Source organism: Lampetra planeri, chromosome 43 (assembly GCF_965212315.1).
Source record: "Lampetra planeri chromosome 43, kcLamPlan1.2.h2, whole genome shotgun sequence".
NCBI classification, from domain to species: Eukaryota; Metazoa; Chordata; class Hyperoartia; order Petromyzontiformes; family Petromyzontidae; genus Lampetra; species Lampetra planeri.
Window position 1 is genome coordinate 1,001,269 of NC_136149.1, and position 23,713 is coordinate 1,024,981.

General features: G+C 44.7%; 1 protein-coding gene across 2 annotated transcripts; it reads left to right on the forward strand.

Moving 5' to 3' along the window:
- Positions 1-202: 202 nt before the first annotated feature.
- On the forward strand, positions 203-17,782 carry POLD3 (DNA polymerase delta 3, accessory subunit). Of its 2 annotated transcripts, none has more exons than XM_078613977.1 (13): positions 203-377; positions 1,497-1,552; positions 3,089-3,191; positions 3,669-3,708; positions 5,413-5,545; positions 6,195-6,477; positions 7,904-7,961; positions 8,286-8,385; positions 8,679-8,923; positions 9,908-9,993; positions 12,627-12,711; positions 16,500-16,585; positions 17,170-17,782. In XM_078613977.1, the coding sequence occupies exons 1-13, from the start codon at positions 303-305 to the stop codon at positions 17,284-17,286; spliced, it is 1,467 nt and encodes a 488-aa protein (XP_078470103.1). In that variant the 5' UTR covers positions 203-302; the 3' UTR covers positions 17,287-17,782. The 2 variants fall into 2 exon arrangements, with proteins under 2 accessions (XP_078470103.1, XP_078470104.1); XM_078613978.1 differs by having other exon boundaries at positions 12,630-12,711.
- Positions 17,783-23,713: the final 5,931 nt, after the last annotated feature.

Consider the following 23,713-nt stretch of genomic DNA (forward strand, 5'->3'; position numbering starts at 1 on the left):
ATACTTACGGGGCCAATTCATTGGGGGGGGGGGCGGGTCACAAGACACATGGATCACCCTGTGCTATGCATTAACCACGATCACATTGTGCAATTGAATTTAACAAACGCATGGATCATGTGTATCAGTTGTATGGAATACAATCCATAGGTCTGCACGCCCTCCCTGTATAAACTGTGAATTACAATGAGGCCGGCGCGTGCGGGCTTCCGTAACTCAGCCGAGCGCGTTTGGGAAATAAAAAAAATCGGCGTTGAGATTTGGAGCGCGAAAGCTTAAAATTTAACTATTAAAGGTAAACAATGCCGCCAGCTACGGGAGTCGATGAAATGTACATCGACAACATCGACGAGTTCATTGACGACGAGAGCAGAATCGTGAGTGGACGCTCCGTTTGACAAATCAAAGGGAAACGAAAATAAATCTTTTAAGCGAATAGGCCGCACGCCTGTGCTGCCTAGCGCCTGGGGCCTACTGCTAGTGCATAATCTGTTAAATTATTACAACATTGTTACTTTGACGTTGTGGTTTGGAAACAAAAAAAGGTTCATTTGCACTGGATTGCATTTTGTGTGCCTAAGTAAAACGTTATGGACGCGTTTTATTGCAGTTTGTTGATACCTGAAAAGTCACGTTAACCAGTTAACTTTGTTAATCGTGTCAACAGGACTGTAATAGTATTAATGGTAGTCATATACTGTAGCTGTTCGCATACTCATGACACACAGACGTCTTACATTGTTATTCAGATCGGTATCAAACTGGTTTTAATGCGTCAATGTTTATACAATGCGTAATGCAAATGTACATACGGTCCGTTACAAAACATTGCAGTTGTGTAACAAGTGTGTAAGCTATATGCGTCGTGGCTGTTAATGATGTGAAATATATACTCTTGGTTCTTTCGGTAAAGTCACGTAGAAGGGAAATAATAAAATAATAAAAATAAAACATTAAGAACCAAGAATATTGATCCCTGTAGTTTCGAAAGCTTTAAATCGAGATGTTTTGAAACTCGTGCCCACTGCCACTCATCGCTCCACACTGCTCGTATGATTAGGAGTGGCCTTATAGTTTATAATCGTTATTGCTGCCATGTGGCAAGTCCCGGCTTTCGTGACAAATATCAGCTTGCCAAAGTTTTTCGGTTTCCTCATCGGTAAATAAAATATCTACAGGTGTGCATACAACAAATAACATTATTTTTCGTGAATCTGTTCTTGAGGACTTGTTTTTCTCGTACGTACATTTATCTTATGGACATACTTTGCAGCTTTCTTTATTAAAGTTTCCAATCAAGCCGATTGGTTTACGTCTCCATGTGTTTCTTTCGCACCGTACGTACCCAACTGTCTTCAGTTTATCAAGGTACATAGCAGTGCTGCTTACATGATTTGGGATGATTGCAGTGAGCGCTGAGATGTGAAATAGCTAACGAAGTGAATGGAAATTCGCTTTTAAGTTATTTCCCCCCCACCCCCTACTTTTGCACGCAGGTCACATACAAATGGCTGAGCTACACTCTGCAGGTGCATGTGAACACTGCAAAAAAGTGAGTTATCTGCAATCAAAACTAGAGCCACATGCTTGGGTTACGTTGCCACTGAGATTGTTTTACGGTACTGCACATTACTGTCACCTCAATATGGGGTTGTTCAATAGAGTTGCACCACACCTGGATACTTCATATAACGTCATATCAGTACTGGTTGGTGAAGGGACGATCTGAGTAAAAAATTCAGGAAAGTTAAACCTAGTATTGGTATGATTCATTCGGTGAGTGGATATTGCATTGGGCTATTCGGCCATACCATTTGAGTACTATTTTCAATGTGTCTTTTATAGCTGAATAGGTTTACATTGGTCATGGAGTACACGTGTCTTGAACATCTGAATACTCGGCAGTACTTCCGGAACACATTGGTTCGGAGGCTCATAGGCTGGTGGAGTAAACGATTTAGATCTTTTTGTCGTTTATTTTATTTGAATGTTTTGCACATGGTAGAAAACCATCGTAATTGGAGAAAATACACGCATGAATAGGGATATAACACCCATCTATAAAGGGAAGTCATCAATCCAGTTGCTGGACTGCCTTTTGCCGGCCACATTGTAGTTCAGCTACAGGTTGGGCGTTATACAGCACATGGTGAAATCTGCATGAGACACCAAACCCGGCCGTGTGCCACCGTTCGGGGACCAGATAGTCTATAGTCTTAACTGAGCGGGTGAAGGGAAGTAAAGATCAGTTTAACACGTAGGCTTTCGCGACCAATATCATCCATAATAGAAGTTTTTGGGTTAGATCGCGTAATTATATAAATGTGTCGTTAAAACCCGCCACCAACCATCACAGCCAACTAGTAAGGGTTGTCACTAGTACAGCACACCGGTGCGATGGAGAGCCAAGCCACAACATTTACAATTTGAGTACGACGTTTCGCCAGTAATTAGAATTTGCTTCATCAGGCGACAGCCAGATTTGTGGAGAAGTCTAAATGTGTCGTTAACCCACCACCTCCTCATATAGAGGCATAGATGTGTTGACCACGTTTCTGCGCTCTTGCACAATGGGGGGCGGGGGGGGGGATTACTGAGGCAACGTACATTATCCATGTGCATTATGCGAGCCTTTGAACTTGTCCTTCCCGCCGGTTAAATAAACACAATAGACAGGAAGGAGTAGTTCAAAGGGCTCGCATGATGCGCATGGATAATGTACCTTGCCTCAGTAATCCCCCCACCCCCCACATTGAGCAAGAGCGCAAAAGGGTGGTCAACACATCTACGCCTCTCTATAAGGAACGAAACAGGTCGACTTCTCCGCAAATCTGGCTGTCGCCTGATGAAGCTAGTTGTAATTACTGGCCAAACGTCGTACTCAAATTGCACATGTTGTGGCTTGGCTCTCCAACACACCAGTGTGCTGTACTAGTGACACTTTACTAGTTGGCTGTGTCAGGTGGTGGCAGGTTTTAACGACAGATTTATATATTTACGCGACCTAACCCAAAAACCTCTATTATGCAAGTAAAGATGCTTGATCCGTGCAGCCAGCGGTGTGACTGCTCTGTGGCTGCCTTCACAGAATGCTGTGGGAGTTTGTGCGGCGCGCCAGAGAGGAGAAGCCCAAGGTTGCGCTGCACGTCACGTACCTTGTGTCGGGCGTCTCCACGCTGGACGGGCTGCCCGTGAGCCGCGCACCTTGTGTTTGTCCCATAATGCATTTCTCTGCCAGTAACAATGTGTGCATGTGCACCATAGTTTATGCAAAGCAGTCCCCAGGGTTGCCCACTTTGTAGAGTACAGGAATAGTTAACTCAACTTGGTCATCATTATTTGTATCATCGTAATCATACCCCGGAGCATAATCGGGGATTAACGTTATCATTAGTTTCTTCATTATCATCATTAGCTACTTCATTATAGTCATGATCAGCTTCTTCATCATCATCAATTGTGCCTTTGTAGTCTGTCATAGGAATACGGAATTTCCACAGCTGGGTCTGTATCACCAACAAAGATGAGGATAGTCCAACACAACACTTTCAGAGTTTGGATGCATTCTTCCAAATAATATAACTTCATGTAATTTGAGTTATATAATACGTACCTTATTAATGATGGATATTATTTGTATGTTTTTGTGTTTTTGTCTTAAAATCCAGTGTCACAAAGTATCTGTGGTGAGAGAAGAAGAGCTGGAAAGTGAGCTTCTCATCACATGCATTTTCTTCGAATCAAAATTCACGAATTTTTTTTGTGATTTTTAGTCGTTTGCCTGTCAAAGTGTTTAATCATGTAAGCTACCCATGCGATCACCAGAGTAAGTTTATATTACATCGTCATGGTAATACTACCATTGTATGAGTGTAGCCTGAAATAGCTAAAGCATCTTATATACAGATTAAACATATTTGCGTTTTAGTCAATTAATGGGAATGTTACATGTAAAGAATATTTGCTTTTGGATTTCCAGTCATGAGCAATCGGTCATTGTTTGCTGCTCCATGAAGTCCTCCCTATGTTGTTACTTACTCGTGGTGCTGTGATGGTACAATCTATAGCTGTACATAATTATCTGATATGATTCTACCTCCACTGCGGTCATCTTTGAAAAGACAGAGGACTATTTATAACCGGGTAAGAGCCCATTAATGCACGTGCTCATCTTTCTCTCTGTCAGTGTAATTTCCAGCATGGAAATTAGAGACATACCCACGAAAGTACTTGGGCATTGGTAGGACACGTCGCTAGATGGAATGATTGCGCATTGTTGAGAGTGGTGATGGAATGGCAGCCAAAGGAGGTGATGTGCCCAAAAGAACGACCGCCGTGGATATGGAGCGATGAGATCAGCTCATGTGCAGGAACGCGAGGGTTGGTGATGACTGGGAGGCCTTTATCCAGCAGTAGATATATCCGTCTGATGTGTATTCTGTATGGTTTACATACATGTACTTACAAAAAAATCAGCAGACTACCGGCTGGATCTCCTCACCGTTTCGAAGAACAAATGTGACCTAACGTCTTCGCTCATTTACCAGCTTCACATTCCCTATTGCCGTACAAATACTGGAGGAAGGGCCTTTTCTATTGATGCCCCCAGGGTCTGGAATGCTATCGCCAATAAACTGCAACTTGGATCACTACCTGTGAGATCTTCACTCAGAACTGCTCTAGAGGAGTTGTACACCCCCAGCTGCCACTGCTAATCAGAATGGCCTGAAATCAAATGTATCGCTCCGGATGACCGCTGCGAAGTATGATCTTGAGTTTTGATTATAGTGTGCGGATGTTTAAAGGAGCATTGAAAGTGTTGATACTGCTACTGATACTCTTGCTGTTATGGAGTGACTCATGCAGCCAGCTATGGCTGCAAAGTTTGGTCGTACATGTTATGTATATCGTTTATTGTTAACTTTGAATCACAGTTCCTATGATCACTATTACATTGTTTTTATAGCGTTATTTTGGTGATTTTGAAAACGTTTTGGTTTAGCCATGTTTGTTTGTTGTAGTACAGAGTTAGCCTGATAACGTTAATATAAATTATCTTATGGTTGTTATTGTTGGACTTGCATCCCACTGGGATTTTTGCACACAGTGTTGAAATAGTGTTTTTTTCTGGAAGACTGCTGTTTTTTCCTGGATTTTTCTGTTGCGTGTAGTCACTTTAAGATGTTTCTTGTTCATGTTTTTGTTTGTTGCGGTTACACCCGAGTCCAGAGCCGCATGGCTCACAGGGTTATACCTAATAAATGAAACTGAAAGGAAACTGAAACATGTATAATGATGACAGTTTTTAATCTTTTAAACCCGAGTGTAAATCGTTCATAAAAGCTGCCCAGCACACAGGGCTGGGTGTGGTGTCCGTGCGAGACTCAGTGCCACCGTTTGTACTTTGTGCAGGCGCCAAGGCCCAGCTCTCCCTGCTCGCGAGCGTGCACGTGTACAGCGTGCAGCGAGCCCGCCTGCTCGACAGCGGCGTGCTCTACATGGCCGACTATGACATCATCCGCGACAACATGCACCAGTCCAGCAGGTGTGAGCGGGGTGCCACACACCACTGCCGCACAGCCGCCTTCGCGAACTCTCGAGGAGGTTCTCCACTGGACACGTGGTCCCCCCAGCCCCCCCCCCCCCCCTTTGGGGGTCCCCGGGTAGACACCTCCGGTCACGTGTCTTCCGGGGTCAACCAGAGTGCCATGGCCTCTTGCAAACTCGTTCCGAGGCCGGCACTCTCGCCAGCACCCTGCACGTAGAGCAGGGTGCCATCCTTGACTGTCGGACAGTGCTGCCCGAGCCCTGCGAGGGCTGGTACTGCATCCCCCTTCAGCGGTGTCCGTGGTGGCAATGTGCTGCATGGCGTGCCTCTCCCTGGTTGGCCACACACAGCGACGTGCAGCGACGTCGCTACATATACTAAAGGTTTTTTTTGGTTAGATCGTGTAAATTTAAATGTGTCGTTAACCCACCACCACCTGAAACAGCCAATTAGTAAGGGTGGTTTTGTAAACAAATCGTGACAATTAGTTACTACTTTAGCACACCGGAGTGTTGGAGCGGAAACCCACAACATTACAATTTGAGTACGACGTTTCGCTGGTAATTTACAACCAGTTTCAGCAGGCGATTTTTCCAGAACTGAAGAAGTCTTCGCATTGTTTTTGTCTCTGGCTACTGCCATATAGGTTTAGCAGCATTCAGTACTCGCGGGGTGTCGCACGGAGCACGGAGGAGATGCAGGCCCTGCGATCTCAGGCGACCTCCACCCAGGAGCCGGCTGACCCTCTCGACGGCCCCCTAGCTGCCCCGGCCGCACCCCCTGCTTCCACCAACGGTCAATGCGCCCCTAAAGCTGCCCCGCGTGCTGCTCCACCCAAGGGCATCATGGGAATGTTTGCTGGGAAGGGGGGTGGCAGCAAGGAAGTCAAAGTCAAGAAGGAATCTCCTGCCCCAGAGCCGGTCAAGGAGGTGATTCGTCATTTAAAATATATTTGCAATATATATTTTTTTATGAGTCTAATAAGTTGTTTGGTAGACATGTAACTAATGTGCCACGTTTAGAGATTTCATGAATTGTTGTGATTAACATTTACAATTTGATTCAAGCGTCTATTTGTTACCATTGTACATGCAGAATCTCTCGTGGCTGCAGGGTTTGCGTTTCCTATAACATGTATGAATTATTGATTCTTACACGTGCGATTGTATGCTTGTATCACGAGTAATAATGGGTTTTATGAATTGTTAATTACGTCTTAGCGTCGGTAGTTAGTTTTATGATTGTAAAATAAGGGATGATCAAATATTCCCATTACCACATTTCATATGAGTAATGCATCATTAATCTGGCTAAGGAGGCATCCCAAGTTTGGGTTTCTGTTCCATTCCTAAGTCTCCTTTAACTGTGAAAAATTCTGACTTCAACGATGCAAAGCACAGATGTATCCAAAGTTGGAATAATGTCATATTTGGGGTAGAACACCCAGTTCCTACCTTACTGTTGCTTGACGATCAGAATTATGGATGACCCAGCACCCACCGATTAACTCCAGTCACTCACTCGATGCCAGCTAATCACAGCCTTATTCATCTTCTGCCGTTACTACCACCGCTAGTCTTCTCTTGAACATCACCGATGGATTCCTCCAGCCATGTTAAGGACTTTGTCTACCACATTGACCCTGATACACACTTTATTCACCCACCAGACTATACAGGTCACCCTTTTCTTGCTCTGCTCAACTTTGGAATTGTCTCCCATCGTCATCTATTTTCCCAAGCTTTTACAAACCCTTCTCAATTAGAGACGTGTAAGTTTGATCTATTACGACTTCAATAGTGCTGTTTGTTGGTTACCGCTTGGTTTTTTGAGCATCTGAGCTTGTGTTTAGCAACTGTGAGTTAAATAAAAAAAAACACGTAGGCTTTCGTGGCCAATATCCATAATCTAACCCAAAAAAAACCTCATATTTATTTTAAAAATGTGGCCGTTTTTAATGGAAAATCCCTTCATAATACTGTAAGCCCAGCATTATTATTAAAGGACTGAGTTTGAACTATAACATATCAGCTTTTTTACTCGGAGGCATACTGTGTGTCTTTAAGTCATTTGCTATTTGAATGATCAATATGTAAAACATTTGAAGCTCGGGGCATAATTACGTTCCTTAAGACGTAATTTCTACAGATTTATATTCAGATCCTCAATTTACACGTGTGAGCGACAGTTTTATTTCTGCAACTGTGTGTAGGGATAGACGGCAAGAAATTGTGCAACCCAGAGCACTATCCGAGTTGGTGTTCATTAATAAGCCATGACGCTCGCTACACCCTACACTGATCGCAGTCTTTAGCGATCTGATACTCACCTTGGTCTGTTTGTGTGTAATTTCAGAAGCCTGCAGCAGCCTCTGGTAAAGCTCCGGTGAAGGTCAGCATATTTGCGTCGGCAGGTAAGCTCACCTGAAGGTGACCCCCCCCCCGGGAAGAAATGTTCCAGGCGCCTTCCAGACATGAACAGTCCTACTCGTTCGCTCGTAAATAATTCAGAAGATGGCGTCAAAGTGGCTTCCTGCTCACATTGGCATTGGGGGAGGGGAACTCATCTCTGTTGGCATCCCTGAGCCGGTATAATCATAGGATGACATTCCTTGACTTCCCACAACGTGCTATTATATCGACAACGAAGGGTTGTACCTTCCGATGAGTCAAGTCCTCTAACCGCAGTGCCATGCGGCCGGATTGTAAGTGATAACCCCTTCTTGTTTATCTTGCAGCGAAAGCTAAACCAAAGGAAGAAATCAAGACTGAGGTTAAGGCATGTGTTTCAACGGAGGCAAAACAGGCGAAGGTTGATGACACACGTGGAAACAGCAGGTGCATTTTTTAATTGTGGTCCAAACGATCGTTCAAACTATTTGATTGTTTGAAACGTACATTAGCAAGTGCGTTTGTAGGATTTTGTGAGATGAGTGTGTATTTTTCATGCCTCAGTGAAACCATTGCATGTTCCGTGTAAGGACATGGCAATGTCTTTTGTTACCAAAACACAGTTAGACACAAAAGGTCAACTTACAGATGTTGCTCCAATAGCTCTGCATGTAGTTGGCTCGGTGTGGTTAAAAAGCCAATGTTGATTCAGCGGTGCGCAAATGTTGTTTGGTTCTCAGTGGGAGAGTCAAACGGCCAAAGGTGTCGGACAGCGAAGACGAGGAAGAAAAGAAGGTGGTGGTGGCCGTGGAGTCAAAGCATGCCGGCAAGAAGGGAACTGGGAATGCTGGGAAGAGGGCGGCTGTACGTGACGGCAAGAAGAGGGGCGCATCGCCAGAGGCCAAAAAGCACAAGAGAATCCGACAGCCTGTGTCAGACAGCAGCAGCAGCGACGACGACGACGATAAAGATGAAGAGCAGGAAGGTATGACGATGCTCGATCGCCTCGCCCCTGTGAGTTCGTTCCACCAGCCATCCGGAGTGCAAACATTTCCATTTTATAAGCAATAATGTACATATTCAATGTCTAAGCCTTCCCTAAAGAATGCAAATGAATAAATAAGTGGTGTTTTCCACCTGCAGATTTAGTTTGTAAATAGCGGATGAGGTTATATCACTTATCCTCCTTTCTGGACCTTGTGAAGCATGACCTTAAGTGGCAGGAGTTGTTATTCTGCGTAGCGTGTTTGTGCACGATACAAACATTATTTGCTAAAGGGTTTTGGAAAATGTTTTTTGGGACTGCTGTGACCCATTTAAGCCTCGAGGTGGTGCCATTGGTACTTGATATTGATTCCCTCGGTGCATTTGACAGCAGCTGCTTAAAATTACAAGCGCTTGCCCAACTTGCATGTGGGTAAAAATGTCTCTCCTTCAACACGTATTTGTTTAACGGTGGCGAGATGTCATCTTCCTCGCCTGGTATGCAGGAGGTCGTCGTGGGTTTGATCCCGATCCTTACGTCTGTATATTTTGGAGTTTTCACGTTCTTCCTCTGGTTTACGTGGATTTTTTCTCCGAGTCCTCCCGTTTTTTCCTCCACATTTAGAAACATGCGTTTAGATTATTTAGATTCATTGGCTGCTATAAATTTCCACATCATGAGCCACTTTGTTTACACATCATTTGTGGTCAGGTCGCTTCTGAAAAAGAAGCTAGAAATTGCTAAGTGAGCTTAATTTGGTGAAATAAAAAACATATTTTTTTGTGGTTAGCTTTCCTTTCCTATACTTTGCATTCTTGTCGTGTTTTTGTAACTTTTTGACCCGTTCCTACTGGATATCTGTGAAAAAGAGCTTTTTTTTGTATGTATGCTGTTAAACTTCTTTTGCACCATACGTAGACAACCGTACTATAGCTCATTGGATTCCTCCAGTATAACGATTCTGTTTTACTCTCTCTCTTTCAGCCCCTTCCCCGCCAACCATTGGAACTCCGCCTTTGCCTGAAGTGACTGAGCATCAACAAGACAAGATCGGTTCTGAAAAAACAGAGGTGAGGCCTTTTTCCTGAAAGTGTCAGTTCCCATCGTTGAAAGTGAAATTGTTTACAAGGCTGAATTAGCTATGATGTCACCATCGTAAGCAATTTGTGTTCAAAAAGTGCTTAAATGCAGCTGCACAATATTTGAAAACATGTACATTAACAACATCTATTGTCATTGTCACAGTTATCGCTAGTAAGTTCATGGCAGAATGCTATTTATATAACATTTAAATGAAACTTTACCTTAACCTTCAGCTTCCGTCGTTTTAAAAAACATATTACCCGTCTTGGTTTTGCCTGTAATTCACATGACAGTATATTAATTTATTTTTAAAAGGAGATCATCTTGATATGACATTCACTGTCAGCTTCGCGCAATTATCATAAAGTCTCACAATATAAGTAACAGAAAAATAATAAATTAGTAGCCACCTTTTAATTCGTCACTCATTTAAATTGTTACTTATATGGTTACTTATTACTTATATTCTCCACAACAACGTTTAATGCATCAAATGTGTTGTGTATTGTATAGTTTTGCAAAGAACTAGGGCAAAAATCGATCGCAAATGGTCTTTGTAAACATCTGGTAATTCACAAGCATTGGTATAAGTCAGCCTTTCTACCGATGACGCACTGCATGTTGAAACTGGTCCTGAGTTTTATTTTATTAAGCCATGCTGCTTAATATATATGCACTCCCAGAAGGCCATGCGGCCAATGGGATGGGTAAAAACACTTTAATTTTTTTTATGTGGAGAGACATGGGAACGAGATTTGATGTCCGCACAAAGTACATCTTTATTTTCTTTATAGATCTGGACAAATGATGAGCTGATTAGTCTTTCAAAACAACATCAAATTTAAGTTAAGTCAAAAAATTCCTCTAGTATGAAACTACTCGAGAGTACAAACACCTCCATAAAGTGCTTCTGACAAGCTCTGTGTAGTGACCGGTCGCAGTCTGGGGTTGTTGGGAAGTCTATTAAACATTATTGCCTTTAATGTACCGGGACTCCTCCTCCTCAAGTCAATTGACGACCTTAATTGGGGGAGTTCGCTTGCCCTCCGGCTTTGCTCGGGAAAACAAAAGCGCTCTGCGTGGCGATTGTGTTGCGCCTGCAAGCGCGCGAAGCCGCCACCCGTGATTGTGCCGTGTTAAACTTGACGAGTGCAGGGGCGCCTGCACTAAATAAAGAGGCGGGGGGGTGCCACGGTTCGTGCAGACGCGCTGTTTGAAGTGAGGTGGCGGCACTGTTGTCGACACACGGCCGAGGCGCCGTGCCGTCTCAGCCCTGCTTTTGTTTGACGCAATTAAAAGTGCTCGTTATGCGGTGTCTGGGCAGAGGCTCGTTAGCGCTGATAAGTTCGCCTGTCCGTTTCCCAGCAATTAAAGGCAGCCCCACGTCGCGTCCTTTTCTTCGGGTCCTCCTTTTAACACGTGGCACACGGGACAGTCGATTACGTCTCCATGCTGCGATTGGACGGGATTCTTCTTTTTTTGTGTGCGTCTGTCCGACCGGGTTGTGTTGTCATATAGGGCATGATTCGCAGATGGAAGGGTTGTGAGTTCAAAGCTCTGTTGGGGCGGGGGTCTGCTCAGTCCATCATCCCTCTCTGGCCAGTAAAATAAGTAGCACTCTATGGTTGTACTATGGGGGGAGGCTGGGCCCTACCATATGCATTTTTTTTTCACCACTGACTCAGGACTGTCAACGGAGATGAGCGCTGTTCTCATTGGAGCAGGGACAATGTTTAACTTTGCTGTTTGAGTTCTGGCTGAGAGGGCAAACTCAGCAAAGTTTTTACTTTCAAATTTTTCCCTGTTCCGGTGCTATTTACACACATGCTCTTGAAGTTTTAAGATATTTTGGATGTGAAAATGTTTCAGTCTGCTCTGTTCTGCTTCAGGGGCCATTTTACCATTGCCCCGTACATCACGCTTCTTTATACATTTGCAGCCCTTTCCAATCCATTGCTGGACGAGGCCCCCTCCGTACACCATGCAGGTCGCGTGGGTTATCTGGCCACACTTCACCTCGCTGATCAGAGCAGATTAATGAATGTCGGGAGCACAGCAAAAGAAGTACAGTGTGTCTATGGCATTTGCTGCCTTGTCATCTGCTTTCCACGACATAGTCCTGCAGCCTATAACAACCGGTTGTGCATTGTGGTTACCTATCAAAGCATTATTCAGCTTAAAACCTACGTAACTTCCGACATTGACGAGATAAGGGCACATTGCGGGTGATTTTCTCGTTTGGTGATGTGGCGACTAGTGGCTGCGAGGGTGGGCAGTCTCCCCGTCTTCCAATCGAACGTCTTGAGCCGAGCCAGCGTGTGACCCACACCTTTTGCTGCACCTAGGCAGAACCGAACTGCTGCTACTCTGGCCTCATTGCGATGTATCTGAATCTGTCTGGGGGCCTCACAGTTTCGTTGCGATGTCGGTCAGTACACAACCCGAACGCAGCCTTGCCCGCGTCAATCTTCGCGCGCCTCGACTGCTTCTTTGCGGTTGACGTCGGCTGCACGGCTCTTGGTGGAAAAACAACACCGGCGCCTCTTGCGTGGCCCTGGAAGGTCTCGGTCGCGCAGCATACAGACATGTGAGAGATATCGTGAGTTTCTGTTTTTGCCAGCAGGAGGCCAACAAGTCAGGTGCGCGAAGGAAACGGCGTCGTGTTCTCAAATCCAAGACCTTCTTGGATGACGAGGGATCGATGGGTAAGCTCACGGACGGAAGAGTGGGAAATTCCCAGCTCCTGTGCGTACGCTCCGCTCTGTAAAGCTTCGCACCAAATCATGGCAAGCAGGCATATGCATACTACTACGTACATTACTCTGTAATCGCCTGTAGATTCTTGGAGGATTCTTGATACCTGGTGTGTTGTCAGCAATGTCACGCGGTCATTAGATTTATATGGGCAGCAGGGTGGCGGTATAGTGGTAACACTTGGGCCTCGCAGCAAGAAGCACCTGAGTTCGACTCCTGGCACTGTTTTACATGGAGTTTGTTTCTCCCCCTGTTCTGCAGGGGTTCCCGCTGGGTTCTCTGGTTACCTCCCATAGCTAAGAGCATATCAGTGTCATTGGTGTTGGCCAAAACATCCCCATGCTAGACCCTCCGAGAAAGTAATGTGCAGTGCACATATATAAAAATTACTCTGTAAACATCTCACAATAATGTACCCGGGTTGTTAATAAGCACGCTTGGGCTGATTGAAGCTCATCTGCGAAGAAGGCACCGTGTGCCTTCTGTACTAAGCGAATATAATGTGTAGCAATAATAATTTTTTTTTTTAAACTCATTACTCTTATTAATGAAGTTTTTTTTAGTTAATTTTGTGTATTGATACACACCACAAGATAATTGTATGCTTTGAAATACAATACAATTATAGTGCAAGTAAACAAAGTTTTATAATATGTAGGTTATTAAATATGAACGGTTTAATTATCCATTCTATAATACTCAATTGTGAAAACCTGTAATTGAAACATAAAACATGATAATGCAAGTAATTTTATTCTTCACAGTAAAGTGCAGTAAATGTTTCATGTTTTCCACCAATCAGTAAACAGCATGCTTGGTATTTGCTTTTTAGAATCGGCTTATTTGAGCTCACAATGCTCCTGCACAATTGACTTTCCATTACGCAAGCCATAGCTATCACACAATGTTAACCACAATATAAATTTGGCTGCAGTGAAACATTCACAGTTTATTTTAAATAAAAGCATCTGGGTTATTATTGAGTTTCGTTTCAGTATAGTCATACCTGGCCAACGGTACAGATTCCACGTTGAATAAAAAAGTTAAGTTCTTAAAAGTTCGCTTTAGAAATGTTCAGAAGCGATGAGGCAGCCGTGACCATGGTATAATGTCACTAATCCTGCACAGAACCTTGGCTCTCACATTGTGTTTTGTCCACGGAGTCGCCAGCATTATGCATATTTGGAATTCATTTATTGCCATCCAAGATATTTAGAATTTTTTTCTCTGCCCCCACGTTCTATGCGTTATTGCTCCAGCGTGTGCTGGATTTTCAGACGCACGCTAAATGCCACTGCGGTAGCAACAACTGGCAAAGTTGCCATGTGGTGATCGATCCTCATAGTCATTGCTGGTGGCAGGTACACATGCGCATGGTTTGCCACCATTTTTATTTATTCACGCAGGGAATGCTCATCTAGTCTCATGACTAAGAAAGTACACGTTCGTCACGAACACTCAAACTCCAGACGGATAGATTAGAAACCTTTTAGTCCGTCTCGATATGCATCACGGCTCCAACTGGCGTCCACCTGCCCTACCTCTCAAGTCGTTGGATTACAAGCGTGCCACCACTCACAATCATGTGTATAATTAAAGACAAATGGCTCCCGTAGAGCCCGACCGAGTTTGTCTCCCCGTTGCGGATCTTTACATAGCACACCAGGTGCTCTTTCAAGGCCGCGGCCCAGGAGCTGTTCTGATGTCACTGATGTTATGTGTGGCTGGGAGTTGAACCCGTCACCGGAGTTGTAGCGCAGTCTACCAACCACTGTGCCATAAAAACATGGCCTCGCACACCCATGAACATGTATGTACAGGTGTGCAAGTCGGCGTCTTGTTATAGATATCGAATATAATATGTATGCTTTAGCGTTGCAGATTATAGAAAATATAGGCAGGGGATGTTTTGGACATTTGCATCGATGTGTGCGTTTTTTAATAAGAGCTATTACCAGAAATATTAGCCTGATATACCTTTCATATATATGTTCCTGTTAAAATAATGTTTTAATGTTGGTGGTAAACAGCTACCAAAGCAGTCGCTTTATTCGTATTACATAGTTATGCGTTCATTCACACACAAAGGCAGCATGGTGTGTATTTGTCTCCCACTGGCATCAATAGAGATAAGTGTAAAATACGAAGCTACTTAATGCAATATCATTGCCTTCTTCTCCTGCCAAGAGGAGCCTGCTGCTGTGTTGGCATCACTCTTATAATATGTGTTTAATTTAGCTTCATATTTTTCCTATTAAATCGAAAGAAAACAGGGTAGCGGCAGTCTCTGTCATTGGCGTCTGTTGGACATCGCTGAACGGAGATTGCATTTCATTAGAACTAAATTGACGTGCTAAACTATATTTATTATGATAATAAACACCACAACAACTGGGACAACCGGCAGCATTTTGTCAGTGATGTTCGCCACAATACTCGTAACCCCTGGAGTAAAAAATTACTTCTAAACACAGTTTCCTATGGCTAAGCACTTTCGCCTTGATTCCTTCTATGACCCACACGGGGCTTAAAGTTCCACGGAGAAATAAAAAGAGTTCTCAAAAATATCAATATCAGGCTGACGTTTATTGAGCCATATATATATCTAATTTTTTTTTATCATGCAGCACAAACTGCATTGGGCCAAGAAGTGAAACTCTCTTGGGCTTAACAGCGCCAAGTCCATTTGAAGTGCACAGTGCCATCACTGCTTTATCATTTCATGGGGCCGCTAGCCATTTATTTAATTAAATATGTAAAAAAAAACACCCTCCGCTCCATTCCACACCTACACCCGTTTCATTGCCTTCCTCAACGAGCATTCGATACATGTGAAATATATTACACATTTTTACGGCGTGTATATCTGTGTTTGTCCATGACTGCACACACACGTCTCTGATACGTTTCCCAGCATGATGGTGATGAATTCCTGTCCTTTTTTCATTTTATATATGTATTTTTTTTTACACCAAACACAAGTTTTTACTGCCGCTATTGAATTTTGTGCCGTGGCTAAGCCCGCCGTTGGCAGCCGTCAGGGTCGTAATCCGGTCGAGTTCCCTTGCGGCGAGGAGACTGGCGTGAAAATCCGTTTTACGGTTTTGCACGCGTAGTGAAGCTTTCCCGAGCGCAGATTTTCCGTCAGTCGGGTGTCGTGTTTCTCCCGCGGCTCCGCGCCGTGCACATTCGACGCCGCTTGGTTTTTTTCCAGGCGCGTTGCACTATTGACTTGCTGTTAAACAATCATACTAATAGTGATTGTAAATTCCCAGTCTGCCTCCAGTGAAACATTACTTGCCTTTTTTTAAAGACCGAATCACGTTAATATGAAATGTCTCCGTGTTTAAACATGCACGGGTTGGTTCCCAATACCATTGGGGGGCCCTGAACTATTTGCGGTTATTTGACATAATGGGTGGGAGGGAGGGGGGGAAGGGGGCATTGGTGGTTTAACTTTGCACAAAATCATGATGAAGTGGTATCTATTTTATTGACCTGGAGGGATGATGTGCCCAGCTGACCCTCATGTATGATATGGACTCCCAGCTTTCCTGCTGTTGTGTGTGTCTGTCACAGCGCTACTTGGCCACATGCAGGGTCTATAATGCATACACATATTACTCATCCTCGTGGTACCTGCATGTTGTGGGTGTGATTGTGTCCGTATACAGGTAATTGAGTCATGTGTATGGTGTTAAACATGTACATGTGTTGTGTGTCTCTCTGTTTTTGGTAGTGACTGAGAAAGATTGGGTGAGTGTGTCATGTACAGACAGTGAGGGTGAATTCCAACCAGCTACCAAGAAAGCACCAACAGTACCGGTAAAGCATCCCCTCTGCTACAAACTATGACCAGTGCATATTATACACCAGGCCACATTAGCCACATTGGGACCACTATAATTAATTAATATTGGTTGTCAAAGCCTAAATATGCAATTATGGGACCCCTAACATGAATATGTCAATGACAAGAATCATTACAGGACAGAACAGTATTGCATCCTTTATAAAGTACTAACAAAAACATATTGGGGTGCAGGGCCTGGTTCTAATATTTGAGAAATATGCGCTTAAGCTTTTTTAAAATCTACAGTCATAGTAAGGAACCTCCGTGGTGTAATCCGTGACACTGGACTTGCAATCCAGAGGTTGGAGTTCTATTCCATCTTACGATGCGGCAGCTAAAACGTATAATTGTAACTAATCGATCATTTTTTCAACTTACCGGTGAACCTAAAGAATAATAATTTGTGTATTGTTAAGCCTTTGTACACTTAAAATTTTTATTTGTTTGGCTATGTCGGGCGGTGGAGGGTCCTCACGACAAGACTGGCCAGGTAATTTTGGGGCTTCACCAAAACTGAACTCTGAACCCTCATGGAGGTGTGTCGCCTTCCTGTCAGGTTCCTCAGAAGGCCGCTCGAAAGACGGAAGGCGGGAAGGGGAAAGACCAAAAGCCTTCTCAACAGAGCAAACTCGGAAAGCAAACATCCATCATGGGCTTCTTCCAGAAGAAGTAACGTGCGCTGGAATGGATACTTCATGCGAATAGCGATCGAAATGGTGAGCGTGCGAGGCTGTGTGAGGCTGGGTGAGGCTGGGTGATGTTCGGTGAGTGACTGAGGCTGGGTGAGGCTGTGTGAGTGACTGAGTGCCTGTGAAGAAGCTGTGTGTGGTTGGTTGAGGCTTTGTGGGGCCGTGTGAGTGACTTGAGAGGCTGCGTGAGGCCGTGTGTGAGGCTCTGTAAGGCTGTGTGAGGCTGTGTAAGGCTGGGTGAAGTTGGGTGAGTGACTGAGAGAGGCTGGATGAGATCGTGTGTGCCAGATGAGGCTAGGTGAAGTCCGCGTGAGACGATGTGATGGCGTTTAGGAGGCTGTGTAAGACTGGGCGGAAAAGTGTGAGGGAGACCGTCACATACTGTTCATTTTTAAGACTTGGCAATGCATATGTCATCAGCTGTGCTGCCATTCACATTATCTTGTTTGTGTGTAAATAAAAAGGAAGTGATGATGGCAACTGACGTGTAACGGTTTATCCTACTTGATCTTGATGGTTTGTGGGTGAAAACATCAAATAAGCTGCTTCTTCCACACGCGTTGGTCCCACTCAAGTGGGGTGTTCCGCTCTCCTTGCCAACCTTCTCCACGCTGCCCTGTCCTGCGCTATCTCTGCTCCTCGGGACACCATGTCCGATCGAATAAGCAGCTGCATCTCATTATAGCTGTTTTTGCAATTGTTGATGTTGGATTAATTCTACTGTTGTGATGCTCGTAAGCATTTATTTGGAGTCAACTAAACATCGTACGGTTATGTTTTTGCCGTGCAAAAAACCCCATCATGCACCGCAGGGTGAGATTGATTTATTATTATTGTAGTCACATGAGAGAAAGCAATACCGTGCCTAGTCTAACTCGCTTTGAAACTGTTGGATTTGTTATTCGCCAGGCCAGGACAACTTGATGTGGGCTTTGGGGCGCACTGAATCTCCACCGGTTACAAAATGAATGTGTGAGAAGCTCCCAAAAGGAGTTCACAAGATACCACCATTCACTCTCTTTCCCTCTGTGATTCAGCTTCCTTGACCTCATTCATCATCAGCCATGATCAGTCCACTGCTGTATGAAGGCCTCTCCAAGCTGTCACCACCCTTCACAATCCACCGATGGAGCAATCCGTCTTGCACCAGCTCAAGTGTTGATTCTTACCGCTGGTTTCATCGCTCTATATCATCCCCGGATGTCCGATTTAGACTCCTTCATCACCAGATTTTTAAAATCCTCTTCACTCGCTGGCCCCTCCAAACACTAAAATTATTTGATGAATCATCCAGTCCACTCCCAAGATCAACAGAGTTAAGATTAAGGATAAGGAAATTGCATTTGTTGAGTGCTTAAATTCCTTGATATGTCAATGCGATAGGAAGCAATATTATAGCATGGCACAGGGTAGACCTCTGAAGGGGAGGGGTGGTGGATGGAATGTGGAGGGTATAAAACAAAGATAAGATTACACCCACCTCCTTAATCTTGATATTTTTTTTACAAACCTTCAAAGAACCTCAATACACATTACGCAGCCTGCAGCAACGTGTACCACAGCCGTATGGAGAGAGCGGTTAGTCCAACAACACGCTTGTAAGTGCTCTGATGTGTTCTTGGGTTGTATTGCACAGTGTTCGACTCGCCCGACGTTTCCTTACAAGTGCTAGAGTTCAGTCGCCGAGCTTAACAGCGAAAACCTCTGTCGTGTTACCGGTTTGATTCCTACAGCATTCTGATCATTTCTGTGTGTATAATCCACATGTCTTCCTATGGATGATGATCATGACACCAGTGGAGAAGAAATGTTGCTTTGAAGGTTTGGGCCATTTTATTTTACAAGGCACAATACCCTAAGGAAATGCATTGCAAATGTGAGGTAGGTGCGTGTTAGACTGCTACATTGAGTCTGTACTGAGGTTAGCACACAACCATTCTAAGCAGGACCCTTCTAAATAAATCTTGAGCTTCGGTGAAGCCAGAACTAAAGTTATATTTGTATTTTATTTAGTACTTCCTCTCCTTAAAGTCAAGAGAGTGATGTACACCACGTTGTACGCTTTGAAACTCAAATGTCGTGAATGATGGTTTGAAGTCCCTGTGGTTGGGCATGGTTATGAAGAGAACACTGAATATTGGTGACCCGCTAACAGGAAAACACACCTGTGATGTCTTTTCTGTTTTGCTGCACCGTGTGGTTAAAACACGAGTGGTCAAAAATGTCGCAAGATCGAGCAAACGCTGTGTGCAGATTAAAATAGTTGATCTTAAGCAGTGAGCCTTTCAAGTGAGCGAGTAACAGAGAAATATTGTGTTTATTCGGGAGGCTGGACGTTGCAGACAATTTCGATGCTAGGCTGCGATCCGTCATAGTCGCGTGTGTTTTCGTTTCTGATAATAAACGCCTCCGTTTACTAAAGAAGAGAGCCAGCTTTTTTGTTTGGGTTCTATCGCGAGTTTGCAGCCATGCATCTTGTTGTCAGACTTCGGAAGCCAAGCGGGCTTGGACCTGGCCTGCGCGTGGGGATGGGTGCCCACCGTGACACGTTACCAAATGGACAACGTTGAGTTACAGTTCTGTTGAAAGCTCTGTGTTCAAGAAAATGCTGGGGCTGCCCTCTGAACCTGCGCTCCCCCTGATCGACGCAGCGTGGGCCAGTGAGTTACTATGCTGCATGCTTTTAATTGCCATCCCATAGTGGTTGGGGAAGGGAGGGAGGGGTGGGTGGAGGAAAAAAAACCTTGCCCGACTTTACTACCATATATATTTTTGCACCATAAATCTTGATTTTTTTTTTTCGAGTAGTAAATAAATCCCCGAGTTCGATTGCAATTTTACAAAGCGCGCGCAGAACGGTCTCGAAAATGAAAGCATTGTGGGTCTGTGTCGCATAACTAACCGAATAATCGGCCCTCCTTAACCTGCTCAAGCGATAAAAGTGGCCACGGTTGAGAAAGGCGTAATGGGGCAGAAATGCCGGCTATAAAGACTTCGGTGAACGGCAATGAATCCAGGCAATAATCTACGAATGGGGTTCAAATCCCCCACACTGACATGTCTTAATACCTGTGTGCCTGTGTATAAGCATTGTACATTTCACCCTGCCTGCGATGTATACACACACTTGTTTCTATGCTGAATTGCTGGTTTGACTAGGACAGGGGTCGGCAACCTACGGCTCCGGAGCCGCATGCGGCTCTTTGCGGGCTGCTTCTTGACAATATGTACGTATGTACAGTATGTACTCAGATGCATTGCGGCTCTTGAAATACTGAATTTTGTACCGAATTGGAAAGAAATGGCTCTTGTTATTTTGGTTGCCGACCCCTGGACTAGGAAGTTGAGTTTAGGTTGGATCTTTCAGAGCCAAGCTGCCCCAAGGCAATACTTGGCACAGTTAAAAGCATGATGACGGTGAGTGTGCGTGTGGGGAGTGGTAATGCAGTGGTTTGCTTCCTGTGAAACCTGAATTGTGTTCCTGGTGATGGGCAACACCAGTGGCAAGCTCTTCCCAAATCTGTCTAATGCCTCCCCTAGGTCGACTTGGAATGAAATTAACAGCTGGGATAACTGAGTGTGGTCCCGGTATGCACTGCAGCATCTTATGTCGTGTTAACATTAATGTGTACTCGCTAGCAGCACGCCAGCAGCCTTTAGAGCTACACTGGCGAGCGTTGTGTTTGTGCATTTTTGTATAAACTGTATATTGTGGGGTGGTATAGCCAGGGCCACAACCACGCACCTTTGTCTCCCCACTGCTATTGTTCACACGCTGCACCGGAATACTTATTTTTAAGGTTGAGTCGACTTAGGGGATGTCCACAACTGGTTCTTGATATCACCAATGTACTGGAATCAAAACTCACGTCGTTGGGTTCGTAGCCACCGCGTGTTGGACTGTCGCGCTCCCGTGTGTGCGTGTGTCGCTCCCCACGCACCTAACACCACTGACGATTATCTTGACTGGGCCTGGGCCTCCCCTGGGTCGACTCGGCCTCAAATGAGTATCTGACGCGATGTGTAAACATCGCCACTGGGTGGACAAAGGCGGTCGGGCGTGGTGCTGGTCACTCAATCCGCTCGTGTATCGTGTCGGCCTTCATAGGTGCTCGCTAACAACAGCACTTGCCCCAACAGTCTGTTAAAGGGGGAGTCTTTGTCCTTGTCCCATACACCTACATGAGTAGACCGCACATGCATACAGCCGTGCGTAGCTCCTGCAAAGCGACGTGCTTTTGAGAGTGCTTGCTGAACCTCCACGCTCCTTAATGAGTTGACATTCTGCCCCCAGTCGCCGCCAGTGAGAAATAAATAAATTCAATGTCTGACTCGTTGGGCCAAGTCATGTGAGGCTAATGAGTTTACATTTCACATTAGTGGAGCAACCAATACCGCGCCAACAATTTTATTACCTAAAACACGAAAAGCAGAAACACATTTTTTCCTTCTGACTTTATAATCGGCTGCAATTTTTTTTCCATTCCCATATATAGTAAGTAGCATGTTACCCCCGAAGGCTCGGTAAACAAGTAAACATGAATTTTTAAAAACATGTTTACCATTGCAGGGTTTCATATATATGTGAAAAAAAAATCATGAGCACTGATCTGTCCACTCCTGGATGTAAACATCCCCACGTTGACACAACCCGCTCGCTGACTTGAGATGCCATCTTCTCGTGACTGAACGCATCGCTCCATTTCCGCCGTGGTCTTTCTCATGCGCGAGTTCGTTTCTTTGGCTGCCTATTATCGCTCATCTGCCCTTATTCCCTCGGGCGGGCGGGCGCGCATGCCGTGCGTTTTGTGCGTGTCGTCGTGTGCGCGTCTGCGTCTTGGCACCACATAGCCCAGGGAGGAGCGGTCGTCTTCCATGGAGCCTTGTTCTGTGTGCATCTGTGAACGACCCCGCGAATCAATTCGCAGGCTCCGGGGATGCCCCGCACGTCTCATCTCCACTCTGCTCTGTCCCGCGCTCACCCCAGATCGGCCCTTCACCACCCAGCGCCACCTCCTCCATACTTACCAACCCATCCCAAACGATTTTGGCTGTGGCCGCCTGCCGCCCATGTTTAAATTCTCCTGCTGCATTGCCCCTTTTTTACACCTTTTATTTAACTCACTCTGTTGTTGTCGTAGTATGCTCAAATATTGTAACTCAATTTTAACCCACTTCCCAATGTGGTATCGACTGCAAACTTCGTATACTTATGTCATACTGATGACAATACTATATTCTATCAAAAGAAATAAAAAAAGTATTTTTAAACATTATTTTTTATATGTTATGTTTCGGCTTGGCTCTAATTGTCCACGCTCAACTCACGTTGGCTGTAAATCACCACGGTTCTTTACATTATGGCAAGCTTCGGGGCCACTTCCTGGAGTCGTGGAGTTCTGCCGTTACTAGTACATTTCATAAAAGCGTGTTTTTTAAAAAGTATTTTTAAAATATTACTTATTTTATGTTTTATTGGGAGGCCCATTGAGCTCGGCAGCAATTTTTTTTTCCAGGGCTACCCACATTTTTGTCTCAAGAGATAATCGTTCCGCTTGATCACATTTTGAAATATTACCTTGACGCATGTCGGTCCTTGCCAAGCAGGTAACTGCATAGCAATATAACTTGGCGCTCGTCTCGTTCGGTTCATGTTGTTAAACCTGGTGCGAACTCCAACGAGACCAGGATGAGTCTCGTTTGTAAGGGACCTGAGCCACCAAATGACAAAAGCGGTAGCACATTGCCGCTTGTATTATTGTGAAGGATTCTGCTGCTGTGGTGAAGGTTCTATTAAATCTCCCAGCGTGGCAATTCACGTAATGGTGCAAGATTTGTTTGTTATCTCTTCCCCCCCTCCCGCCTCTGTCCACCCAGCAGAATAAATGGGTGGCACCACAATTAGTCGATCGGCGGTAAAGTGTGGATACTCCATCTCTTCCAAGATGTTTGGTCAGCTTCGAGTAGGCCAAGATAACCTCTTGTGGAAGCCATTGCAGGGCTGCACCTTTACAGCGTGCTATCATTGTGAAAACGATGATAGCAAAAAAGGTTTAAAAACATCTCATGTTTTATCTTTTTAAAGACTGCATTTCGTAGTCAGAATACGGTAATTTGGCGTACGCTGGAACGTAGGAATTTAATTTCCCGTATTTAGTTCCAGTTGATAGATTTATTTGAGTAATTATTTTTTTCTTAGATATGTTTCTTTCATCCATTATTCGTCGTTATATATTTTGCTTAAAAATATTCCACGAGGGAGCCATGATCCCAGGGCACCTCGTCTCGTCTCCACAAAGGTTGTCAAGTTGCGCTCCTCCCCCCGGGTTGAACCTCCCTCCTCTGTGCGTCACTCAACTCGCCCGCTCACCAAACCCTCATCCCCCTCGTCCCACTCACTCACTCACTCCT